Genomic DNA, 13,629 nt, shown 5'->3' with positions numbered 1-13,629 from the left:
TGAAAACTGTCCTCAACTGAATGCTTGTTAGCAGACAATATCAACTATCATCCAGGCCCCGGTTTTCATACTGCTTCTGCCACACACCAAAACAGGAAGGGGGGGGGGGGCTCTTACTATTGCTACATCCTTTAAAATTATAGGGAAATTTGACACTGGAAATGGAGTTCCATGTCCTTTCTTGATCTGTAGCTCAGTAAATTTCTGACTTCCAGAGCCTTTATATTCATACTCTGGATAATTCCATTCCACAAAGAGTTTTCATAGCCCTCAAGGAAATTATTTTCTATCATAGAAAATGTCAGTACCTGATGCCCTGATATTTGCTCAACCACCAGCATACTGAAGAATGATCAGTCAGTGAAAGGAAAACTGAGGGTCCACTGACTCTCAGATAGTTAGAAGATAAGGACACAGAACCTGGATTCAGTTGCAACACAGAAGGAACCGATGTTTTCTTGCAGCTTGGAAGTTTATTAATAAAGGAGGTTGAACCAGTTGGTGTTACTTTTTTGAATCCTGCATCTCTGTGTTCTGGCTGTAGTGAGGAAGAGGACTAGCTACTCTGCTGGCCACAGGTGATGTCATCCCAGGAACATGCTGAACCCTCTCTCTTGGGTCCCTGTTGCCATATATGGGGTCCAGCATTATCAGACAGACTCCACTTCTTTTTCTTGTGCCTGAGCTGGAGGGATGATATTTTTTAGGATTTCAGCATAGTAGGGGTTAAATACCTGCTGATTGTGATGCATCAAATTGAAAACCTTCCAGCCTAGTTCTGTTAATTCCCCTTTGATGAGACTAAGGCCTCCAGGGAGACTCCTGCATGCCATGAACCAAACAACATTTGAGAAACAAACGGATTCGCTGATCTGTGAGCAAGGAAAAACAAGGAAAAGGGAAAGATCTAAGAGGTTTCAGAAGAAATTCACAATGCCCTTGCATTCTCTGCTCACCAAAGTTAACTAAGATATTCACTGACCTACCCATTCATCTGGATAAACTGTATAAATGAGATTTGTCTGCTTCATTTTGGAGGAGAAATGCTACCAAGTTCACAAAAACAATGCATGATCAAAAGATGTTGAGCTAGCAAATTTCTGGCTGTTCATAAGATTGTGTGGTTTTAAGTGAGCTCCTGGCATGTACTGACCTAACAAGAGGATCCCAGATATTGTATCTGAAATTAAAAGGGCATACATTGCAACCACTGCCCACACATCCAAATCAAACTGTTAAGATGCAAAAGTTAGAAGCAAGCTGGCCAAGTTCACTGCTTCCTTTAGCATGGAATATGTCTTACAACCTGTCAGTATTAATTCCTTGGAGGGGAGTAGAAGCCCATGCAGTAACTTTTAAAGCAAAGGATTTCCCGTCATAGATTTTGGATTATAGCTAGAAAATTACTGGGGATGACTTTGTAAGGTTGAGGGGACAGTACTTCACACCTGCAAGTTACATACTTTAACGGCAGGTCCACCTTAAAACTATGCATTCACTCTTCAAACTGAAAGAGATCTATTTCAACCCTGCATATTATAGATGAAAAAACTAAAGCCAAAAGACTTTCCCAATGATCATGCTTTTCCATTTATATATGGTTCAGTAACTCGCTTCCAAGGTTGAGTCTACCTCCTCATCCTCCACATTCTTGACACCCCTCCTTAACACTACTATGGGACTCTTACCAATGATGTTATGAACACAGTTCTCCTTCTTGGCGATATTCTGGAGTTGGCCTATAAGAGATGCTGTGTTTTCAGCACTCAGGACAGTAAGGTCCATATCTTTGAGTCCTTGATGGATTTCCCGGGACACTTGTTCACTCACACTCACCATAGTCTCTTGAGGCCTAGGTAATGGACAGAAAGCAGAATAGCCCTGGCATAGGGTCAAAGCCCAGAGAGCCCCTAACAGAAGACCAGTCCACTCCAAGCTCCCACCACTAGTAGACAGCAGTACCCCATGTACAGATTAAAAACCTTCATTGTTACCCTCAAGGTGACAACAAATTCATACATATAGACTTAGACTTAGACTTAGACTTCAAAAAAAAAAAAAAACAAGATAAATTGGACAAGGGTATCAATGGACCCACTCATATTCTTTAGTTCCATAAATTTTATTAAATCTTGTTTTAAGATTTTCTTGGGGATTTTCCATAGTTGTGTTTTTCCTATTTCACCAGTTAAATTATAAATATGTTAAGAGACATAAACTTCTAATTCCTCTTTTTATTTTGGTTGTGGTGCCCGACATGCAGTGATGATCAATCAGTATTAATGATCAACTGATAAACTTCTGGATATACATACACAAATCCAGTGTCACCCATTCAAATATATGACTCATTTTTAGAAAACACAAGAATGAATCCTTTGTAGCAAACTAGCCCCCACACTCTCCTCTTGGGAACAAGTTTAATTTTTCTCTATCCCAAGCCTCAATATAATTTATCAAGACACCAACAATCTTTGCAGGTGGTTCCCAAGGTCTTTTTTATGGTTTGTGATGACAAATAAGCAATAATTATATTATCTGCCTATGTCCCCCAAACCACATATTATTTTCAACTCTAAAAAAGATCTGTCTATGAAGCTTACCCAGAGTTAAATTCCTCTGTCAGGGCGTTGGTTATGCATTTCAGTTTATCCACAAATTCAGGTGAGCTGAATAAAACATTACCAGAGAAACTTCTGGCTACTAGCAAGACTGAGGTCAGGATGGTTAACTGGTGCAACTGGGACTCCATCTCCTGTAGCCGGATTCTGTCCATCAGCAGAGTCTTTTGAAACAGGGAAGACTGGGTCAGGAGAGGAGGGTTCTAGTAGAGATGTTAAATACAAAACAAAAGGGCAATGCTCTAACACACATTCCTACCTCAGGGAACTTGTCATTGTCAGGATCCCAGAGAAGAAGGTTCAGGTAACCCTGGTATAGCACCATTGTGGGATTGGGGAGCTCTGAGTTGTTAGCTGCCCAATTTGGAGGTGAACCGGCCAAGCTGGAAGAGCTGGGAAAGCCAAGAGAACTTGGAGATCGCGTAGTGAGGTCTGTTGCTGCTTTGGTTAGCCATTTTGTGGTGCAATCAAGGAGAACTATGACATAAAAGGGAATATATGAGGGTTAAAGGCTAAAGTTTTAAGATATACTCTTGGTCAATAAATATTATTTTGTAGGACCTTCTGTCTTATAGAAATATTTTTCCCTACCCTTTACCCAGAAAATAAACTTTTATTCAAAAATTCGAAAATATTTTGTCATTGTAAGAAGGCAAACCCAAGGTCGAATCTCCCTCTCCTGCACTTAAATTTTAAACATACTGGGCTGCTTGTCAAGGAGTTCCTGGAATTTAGCTTGTTCATACTGGACAGAATGTTCCTGCAGGTAGGGTCGAAAGCTCTGGGTAGTATAGTTCACCATGTCCATTTTCATCAGTCCCAGAACATGGAAGTTACCCCTGTCATAAGGAGAAATAAAATATTTACACTATGAAAGGAAATCTAGTGTGGAGGGGTGGAACTCAAGCAAGGAGTCTTAAAATCACAGCATTTTAGAATTACAGTGGGCCTTAAAAACAACAATTCAACTTTAATTTACAAATAAAAACACTGGAGTTAGGGACTCAAGGCCACAGAGTGAGTTGTTGTCAGAGGTAAGGATGTCTTCTGTCCTTTTAGTCACCAATCTAGAACTCTTTCCAACATAGCCACTATCTTCTCAGAAAGAGTATTCAGTGGAAGGAAAATGACCTAACAACTATCTGTGAGGAGTTGGAATGATGGTGATTGAATTTCTAACTCATTGGGCATATCAGTTTACCTTTCTGGGCCTTGATTCTCCTAGCTGTGAAACAGGGGTAATCTTCATTTTTGTTTCCTCATGGGGTGTAAGTTAGGATACATAGGAAAACATCTGAGAAAGGGCTATTTGAAATCTCTAGAAGAAAGACTTATTGTACTCTGTCTTAGCATCATTTTTTATAAGGGGTACAAATGATCTAAAGATCACCAAAAAGGCCTTGGGAGACTATCCTTGGAAAATAAAAGCCAATAGTTTAGGGAGGAAAATAAAAGGTATTAGTCAATTCTTCAGGATAGAAGAGCTACATAAGGCAGGAGCTTTAACACAGTATCAGGGCCAGAGTTTTCTGGCATAATTGTCTAAGGCAGATTTCAGGGACAGTACATTTAGTTTCTTACTTTAGTAACTGCACAGGATCTGTCATGTTTTATAGTTTCTGCACTGCTTCATCACGGACTGGTGCACATAGCAGGGTCATCAAATTGAGAATGTAGTTAGAGAGATGAGGGACATCCAGGGCCCCATGTTCTGCTTCCTGCTTAAGGAGATCCATGTCCAGAGCTTCTGCAATCTCATTTCTTAGGCGGTTCTAGTGTGGTAATAGCAGTGATAACAAGATCTGCCCAGAAAAGAAAATCAATGGAGCCAAATTGTTTAGAAATCCAAACACTCTCCAATGAACAACCTTAAAACAAAGACATCCTAGCCTATGTCTTTTGGAAGTCTTGAAAATAGGTCTCTAAATTTCTTATAGAAGAATATTATTTCTTTCTGTTTAGGGGCCAAGGCTTCACTGGTATCAGTAATAACAGTAGTGCCATATAATATCCTGATCATAAGGATATTAAAATATGAATAAAAATAAGAGTGTGATAAAAATAAGTGCAGGATATAAAATATATAAAATACACACCACCACAAGATGATTGAAGCACTCTTAATAAGGAATAAAGACATTTTTAGCAACCCTCAGTTTATTTCCTGAGATGTTAAAAAAAAAAAAAAAGAAGATAGCAGGAAGGGAAAATGAAGGGGAGGAAATCGGAGGGGGAGACGAACCATGAGAGACTATGGACTCTGAGAAACAAACTGAGGGTTCTAGAGGGGAGGGGGTGGGGGGATGGGTTAGCCTGGTGATGGGTATTAAAGAGAGCACGTACTGCATGGAGCACTGGGTGTTATATGCAAACAATGAATCATGGAACACTACATCAAAAACTAATGATGTAATGTATGATGATTAACATAACATAATAAAAAAAAGGAATAAAGACATTTTTAGATTATTTTACTTCAAAGGTCAAAGATAAAATAAGCAAAGGAACCATTAAGGGTCACTTGAAATAGCCTTTTGACTCAAAAGTATAAGTTCCTTGTGGGCAAGAGCTCTTTTATTCACATATATGTTTCTGAAAAACAAAACATAGTGAGGGTTCAGTGAAAATCTTTTTAATTGAATGACATACTGTGCCATTATAGCAAGATGCCAACCTTCAAGCTTCATATCATGCAAAAAAAAAAAAAAAAAAAGCTTCTCTAGATGGTCTATTTAAGTAATGAACCATGTTCAGAGAGGCAATACGCAATTTAGGATATTGATAGCCATCAGCAATCCAAAGATTTGGTATGCCCAGGAACTTAACATCCACAAATGGGAGGTTGGTTACTCACCTCCTTAACTTCTTTTAAAAGTTCAAGAGCACAAGTGAAGTCAGGGGGAGTACTCAATAGCTGCTCTTTCAGATGGTCCCAAAAAGCATTGTACATTGTCTCCATGAATCTGCCTTCCAAACTGTAAAAATGTTAAATGAGCAAATTGCTCTTTACCCAGAGAACTGATCATGATTAGGATCATAATTTCCTAAATCCCAAATAGCATTTAGGATCATGAAAGATCATTAAATTGCCAGGCCAAGAGCTATATTTAGCTCTTGAGTGAATAAACTAAGTTTAGTGTTGAATGCAAACATGTTAGCCAAATCCTCTCAGGAGGGTACCTCAAGGTTCCAGAGAAGCTCTCATCCTGCTGTAGGAAGAACCATGAACTAGGTAGGGGTTGAACCCTTGAGTTCTAGCCCTGGTTCTGCATCAAACCTAAGTGTGTGCCTTAGTTTCTTTTTTTTCCAGACAAAAAAGAATATATATTATATGCTTCCATATACAAGAACCTCAAAAACAGACAAAATAATCTGTGGTGTTAATAATCAGAATACTGGTTACCTTTGGGGAGAATGGTTTTCATTGGTAGAGTGCTGTGTGCCTCAGTTTCTACATCCATAGACTTATAGTTTGAATTAGATGTTCTTTTTCTTTCCATTTTGAAATCCAAGAAAAAAATTCCTCCTTGATAACACTTGAAAGTCTTAGGTACACCTCAAACTAAGCAAGCTAAAAATTGAACTCATTATCTTCCCCATTCAAACCTGTTCCTTGTTTCTGCAAACCAGAAAACTTAGCCCTTTTCCCTCAAAAAAAAATACAAAAATAATGCATGATTTTGTTAAAACTTATACAAGCAATACAAAGATAAATGAGTAAAAAAGTTAAAGTTCATCTTCCAACACACCAATTCCACTTGTGAGATATACACACATAACTCTGGTGTGTACTGGAGTCCTTCTAAATTACTTTCCCCTCAACCATTTTATCTACTTGTTCACCCAATTCCAGAGATTTTGCTTCCTAAATATCTCTGGAATCCATCCCCATCTACTATCATTTCCTACCTGGACTATTGCAATAGTCTATTAAATGGTCTTCCTGCCCCAACAAAGTCTTACTCGCACAATGCCACATACTCTTGCTAAAATCAATGATTTTTCTAAGATATACATCTGGTCATGATGGCATGCTCATTTAAAGTTTTCCCTGGGCTCCCTATCACCAGCAGGATACATGGCCTCTAAGACCCTTTATGATCATTTTCTGCAACTTCTCCTACCTTATTGCCTTCCTCCTTCTAACACTCTGCTCCAACAATAACAACCTACTTATAATGAATATATAATGTCTTTCACCAGTCTATGTCTGTGACATGTCATTTCCAGTTCTAGGAGAATCCTTCCCCATCCCCCACCCCTGGACCCTCTGAAAAGTACCCATTTATACTCCAAACTCATGTGTCCTTTTCAGGAAAGTCTTTCTTGACTCTCCTAGGGCCCCTGAACACAAATATAGAACTCCATATACTAGATGGGAGAACTTATCATTGCACAGTAGCTATCTACTATTTGACTATCTCCCCTACAGAAGCCTCTTGACTGTAAAGGTAACATTTTAATCACCTATATGTTCCCAGCATTCAGCATTGTTCCTTACACCTAGTAAGTACTCAATAAATGTTGTATAAATATCTGAAAACGAGATTTTCCTTAGGATCTATAACTATAATTAGTGTTATTTTATAAGACCAAAGGTAAAACCAATAATCAATATCTATACAAAATAGATAACCCCACATTCTATTTCACTTTGTTTTTGTTATACTTTTTGCATTGCTACACTAGAATAAGGCTGTTAATAACTGAACAATGAAAATCAAGCTCTAAATAGTATTATTCCTTCTGTTTCATTTACCCACCCCTCATCACACCACAACCCTCAGCCACTTTAACAGATCTTCACTCTCCTAGTTTCACTTTCTCTGCACCTTAGCCGGCAGAAAAAAAAAAAATCTAACTTGGGTTTCCAGGATAGTAAAGGCAGTGAGGAATATGCTAGGAGATTTGTCTTTTGGTGAAAACCTCCTTTGGAGAAGCTGTGCCTGGCATGAGTACCTGTTGGCAACAGGTAAACGAAAACTAAGAAGTGTGAAGATCAAAAGAAACACTGACAGAGCAAAGTGTTTTAGAAATAGAACCCCTAAAGTGGGAAATTAGAAATGCTATACAATTAGGGTACAGCCAATTAATTTACCCATTTAACTATTTACAAGCCATTAGAAGCATTTAATTCATACTTACTAAATGAATTTTATTTATGTCTTACAATATGAATATAATTAATAAGAATCAGAATAAAGCCTTATTTTAGAGGGGCATTATTTATCAGTGTGGCTCTGATCTTAATTCACAGAATTTTTATTAAGCTGCTTATAAAGCAGAAATGTTCTCTGAAATTTTTTATCCCATAAAGAGTTGACAATACCACTATTAGAAAAGTACTCTTTTCACCAGTACCTGTTTGATCTGTAGACAATTAAAAGAATAACTTTTATGAGCTACTTCTTCCAAGGATTTCCAAGAAGATCTGAAATTAACTCTGTGTTTCATTATTAACTGGGATACCAAAATAAACATTCTGAAAACAACTGCATTGGTTGTTTAAATATAATTTTTTTCTGCTTTGACATGAAACTAATAATTACACTGATAATTACACTCCTCTATTTTGTTGGTAACATTTAAGACATACTCAAAATTAACTGTATTAATAAAAATGCTTCAATCCTGATCAAAAGTCATTTGTGTTATATACCTATCCCAGGAGGAGTAAAATGAAAAAAAAAAATAGAAGTCTATAACTGTTGGGAGGTAAAACACTCTCTTCCATACAGAAATCTTGGTTTACCACAATTTCATGAGCAATGCTAAGTTTAGAAACTTCGTTAACTGTCTCTATCAGATCTGTGACAGAAAGTACTTCAGGTCTGCTCTCTGGAAAAAGGTACAGCAGTCATTAACAGAGAACCCACACAAGTAGAATTTCTATTTTATTTAGAGATTCACTCAGTGAAGTAGGGCCCCCAAATTTAGATCCATCGAGCAGATCTTACATAGATTCACTCAATCATTCTAGTATTTTAGGTTTTCTGAACTCTTGCCCTTCAATAGTATTGGAATTCTCAAGAGAAGTCAAGCATGAAGAGAAGTTTATGAAAAGCAAAAAGTGAATGTGATCTCAGAACCCTTTGCTTGAAATGTCAAAATAGTAAGTAAAAAACAGCAAAGAAACACTGATAAATTATGGTTTATAAAATAAATAATTTTCTAGGGGCACCTGGGTGGTTCAGTCAGTTAAGCATCTGACTCTTGATCTCAGCTTAGATCTGAGAGTTCAAGCCCCATATTTGGCCCCATGCTGGGCATAACAATTTTCTAAAAGTTACTATTTCTACTTTATTTTTTTTTAGTTTCAGGAGAATTTAGTGATGCATCACTTATATACAACACTCAGTGCTCATCACAATTGCCCTCCTTAATACCCATCACTCATTTAACACAATCCCCGGCTCACCTTCCCTCCAGTATCTCTGTTTGTTCTCTATAGTTAAGAGTGTGTTTTATGGATTGCCCCTCTTTTATTCCCTATGTTCATGTTTTTTTTCTTAAATTCCACATATAAATGAAATCATATGGTATTTGTCTTTTGCTGACTTATTTCGCTTAGCATAATACTCCCTAGCTCTATCCACATCATTGTAAATGGCAGGATTTTATTCTTTTTATGGCTGAGTAATATTCCATTATATATATATATATATATATATATATATATATATATATATATATATACTGCATCTTTTTTACCCATTCATCAGTCAATGGAAATTTTGGCTCTTTCCATAATTTGGCTATTGTTGATAATGCTGCTATAAACACTGGGAATAAATTCAAGATGGATGAAAGACCTAAATGTGAGACAGGAAACCATCAAAATCTTAGAGGAGAACACAGGCAGCAACCTCTTTGACATCGGCCATAGCAACTTCTTACTAGATATGTATCCTAAGGCAAGGGAAACAAAAGCAAGAATAAACTATTGGGACTTCATCAAGATAAAAAATCTTCTGCACAGTGAAGGAAATAATCAACAAAACTAAAAGACAACCTTTGGAATGGGAGAAGATATTTGCAAATGATATATCTGATAAAGGGTTAGTTTCCAAAATCTATAAAGAACTTATCAAACTCAACACCCAAAAAACAGTTTCTACTATTAACTTCTTAACTCTGATGAGATAGGAAGAGACATACGATGAGAGTCTCCTTATAGAAAACACCACAAATCTTACTAGGTAGCTCTAAAGCAGAACCATGCAATATGGGGATTCCACAGAATAGTAAAATTTCAAAAAAGGAGTGACTGACAATAATTTGCCAATTATTATTTTTCCACATATGGACATCAATGCAAAGAAGCAAAAAAAATCTACCTTACCATTATCCAAATAATAATTTTATTATATATATAAATATAAATATTTATAAAATAAATAAATAAATATAATAAATATATATATAACATCCCAGAAGGCAGAAAGTACATAGAGTAATTTTTTAAATTACTTAAATTTATTCTTTGAGTATAACTGACACACAATGTTAAATTAGTTTCAGATGTACAACATAGTGATTTGATGAGTTTATACATTAAGCTATGTTCACCACAAGTATAGCTATCATCTGTCACCATACACCATTATTACAGTATCATGACTATATTCCTTATGTTGTGCCTTTTATTCCCACGACTTATTCACTGCATAACTAGAAGTCTGTGCCCACTCCCCTTCACTCATTTTTCTCATCCTCTTACCCCCTTCCCTCTGGCAACCATCAGTTTGTTCTTTGTATTTATAGGTCTGATTCTGCTTTTTTGTTTGTTTATTCATTTGTTCTTTTTTTTTTTAGAGTCCACATATGAGTGAAATCATATGGTATTTTTCCAAAAAAGATATACTGATGGCAAATAGACACATGAAAAGATTCTCAACATCACTAATTATCAGGAAATGCAAATGAAGGGGCACCTGGGTGGCTCAGTCGTTAAGCATCTGCCTTTGGCTCAGGTCATGATCCCAGGGTCCTGGGGTCGAGCCCCGCATCAGGCTCCCTGCTCGGCGGGAAGCCTGCTTCTCCCTCTCTCACTCCCCCTGCTTGTGTTCCCTCTCTCACTGTGTCAAATAAATAAATAAAATCTTTAAAAAAAGAAATGCAAATGAAAATCACAATGAGATATTACCTTACACCTGTCAGAATGTCTAAAATCAAAAAGACAAGAAATAACAAGTGTTGGCAAGGATGTGGAGAAAAAGGAACCCTCAATACACTGTTGGTGGGAATGTAAAGTGTTACAGCCACTGTAGAGAACAGTATGAAGGCTCCTCAAGAAATTAAAAATAGAGGTGCCTGGGTGGCTCCATCAGATAACTGTCTGCCTTCAGCTCAGGTCATGATCCTGGGGTCCTGGGCTCAAGCCCCGCATCAGGCTCCCTGCTCTGTGGGAGGCCTACTTCTCCCTTTCCCTGCCTCTCCCCCTGCTTGTGCTCTGTCAAATAAATAAAATCTTAAAAAAAGAAATTAAAAATAGAAATACCATATGATTGAATAATTCCATGGCTGGGTATTCACCAAAAGAAAACAAAAACACTAATTTGAAAAGATATATACACTATTTCACACTCTAGCATTGGAATTTGGGAACCACTGTTCTGATATTTTATTTACAGACTACTTACTTATAGCAGTGATACACAGTAAGCACATATACTAGCTATAACCCTTATTTGGTATACTTGACATATAAAATAAAACATATAATAAAACTATTTTCTCATTGACTTTCAATATAGTTCCATAATTTTTTCAGATATAATTATTTGTCCCCAAGATATAATAACACATAATTTAAGAATTGTAAAACTTGGGGCATCTGGGTGGCTCAGTTGTTAAGTGTTGGACTCATGATTTCAGCTCAGATCATGATCTCAGGGTCCTGAGATTGAGCCCTGCATCTGGGTCCACACTGGGCATGGAGCCTGCTTAAGATTCTCTCTCTCCTACCATATGATCCAGCAATTGCACTACTGGGTATTTACCCCAAAGATACAAAAGTAGGGATCCGAAAGGGTACGTGCACCGCAATGTTTATAGCAGCAATGTCCACAATAGCCAAACTGTGGAAAGAGGCAAGATGTCCATCGACAGATGAATGGATAAAGAAAATGTGGTATATATATACAATGGAATATTATGCAGCCATCAAAAGGAATGAGATCTTGCCATTTGCAATGACGTGGATGGAACTGGAGGGTATTATGTTGAGTGAAATAAGTCAAACAGAGAAAGACATGTATCATATGATCTCACTGATATGAGGAATTCTTAATTGCAGGAAACAAACTGAGGGTTGCTGCAGTGGGGGGTGGGGTGGGAGGGATGGGGTGACTGGGTGATAGACACTGGGGAGGGTATGTGCTCTGGTAAGCGCTGTGAATTGTGCAAGACTGTTGAATCTCAGATCTGTACCTCTGAAACAAATAATGCAATATGTTAAGAAAAAAAAAAGAAGAAGAAGAAGGTAGCGGGAGGGGAAGAATGAAGCAGGGGAAATCGGAGGGGTAGACGAACCATGAGAGACGATGGACTCTGAAAAACAAACTGAGGGTTCTAGAGGGGAGGGGGGTGGGAGGATGGGTTAGCCTGGTGATGGGTATTGAGGAGGGCACATTCTGCATGGAGCACTGGGTGTTATGCACAAACAATGAATCATGGAACACTTCATCTAAAACTAAAGATGTAATGTATGGGGATTAACATAAGAATAAAAAAATTAAAAAAAAAGATGGAAAAAAAATTTATATGTCAAAAAAAAAAATTCTCTCTCTCCCTCTGCTCCTTCTACTCTTATGCTCTCTCTCCCTCTCTAAAAAAAAAAAAAAAAAAGTAAACTCATGACAAATTTATGCACATTTACTACTTATTTTTTAAAAAATAAATTGCTTTGTCTGATCTCCCCCCCTTCATTTTCTCCTTTTTGATGGGGTCTTTGTCTGGTTTTGGGATCAAGGTAATGGTGGCCTCATAAAACGAGTTTGGAAGTTTTCCTTCCCTTTCTATTTTTTGGAACAGTTTCAGAAGAATAGGTATTAATTCTTCTTTAAATGTTTTTTACAATTCCCCTGGGAAGCCATCTGGCCCTGGGCTCTTGTTTGTTGGGAGATTTTTGATTACTGCCTCAATTTCCTTAGTGGTTATAGGTCTGTTCAGGTTTTCTATTTCTTCCTGGTTCAGTTTTGGTAGTTGATACATCTCTAGGAATGCATCCATTTCTTCCAGATTACCTAATTTGCTGGCATAGAGTTGCTCATAATTTTTTCTTATAATTGTTTGTATTTCTTTGGTGTTGGGTGTGATCTCTCCTCTTTCATTCATGATTTTATTTATTTGGGTCATTTCTCTTTTCCTTTTGATAAGTATGGCCAGGGGTTTATCAATCTTGTCAATTCTTTCAAAGATCCAGCTCCTAGTTTTGTTAATCTGTTCTACTGTTCTTTTGGTTTCTATTTCATTGATTTCTGTTCTGATCTTTATTATTTCTCTTCTCTTGCTGGGTTTAGGCTTTATTTACTGTTCTTTCTCCAGCTCCTTTAGGTGTAGGGTTAGGTTTTGTATTTGAGACCTTTCTTGTTTCTTAAAAAAAAGGCTTGTATTGCTATATATTTTCCTCTTAGGACTGCCTTTGCTGCATCCCAAAGATTTTGAACAGTTGTGTTTTCATTTTCATTGGTTTCCATGAAATTTTTTAATTCTTCTTTAATTTCCTGGTTGACCCATTCATTCTTTTTTTTTTTAATTTTATTATGTTATGTTAGTCACCATACATTACATCATTAGTTTTTGATGTAGTGATCCATGATCCATTGTTTTCATATAACACCCAGTGCTCCATGCAGTATGTGCCCTCCTTAATACCCATCACCGGGCTAACCAATCCCCCCTCCCCTCTAAAACCCTGTTTGTTTCTCAGGTCCATAGTCTCTCATGGTTCATCTCTCCCTTCAATCCCCCCCTCCATTTTTCCCTTCCTTCTCCTAATGTCCTC

At 37.3% G+C, this 13,629-nt stretch overlaps 1 protein-coding gene across 1 annotated transcript; it reads right to left on the bottom strand.

Moving 5' to 3' along the window:
• Positions 1-533: 533 nt before the first annotated feature.
• TCP11X2 (t-complex 11 family, X-linked 2) lies at positions 534-5,586 on the bottom strand. The gene is given in 8 exon segments (XM_035016044.1): positions 534-822; positions 824-872; positions 1,689-1,852; positions 2,604-2,785; positions 2,881-3,098; positions 3,324-3,460; positions 4,203-4,423; positions 5,476-5,586. Coding segments are annotated over 8 exon segments (1,248 nt in total). The 5' UTR covers positions 5,581-5,586; the 3' UTR covers positions 534-650.
• Positions 5,587-13,629: the final 8,043 nt, after the last annotated feature.

The sequence above is a fragment of the Mirounga leonina genome, unplaced genomic scaffold (genome assembly GCF_011800145.1).
Source record: "Mirounga leonina isolate KUSES-001 unplaced genomic scaffold, KU_Mleo_1.0 Mir_101414, whole genome shotgun sequence".
NCBI lineage: Eukaryota > Metazoa > Chordata > Mammalia > Carnivora > Phocidae > Mirounga > Mirounga leonina.
This window is presented reverse-complemented; position numbering and strand designations above follow the sequence as displayed.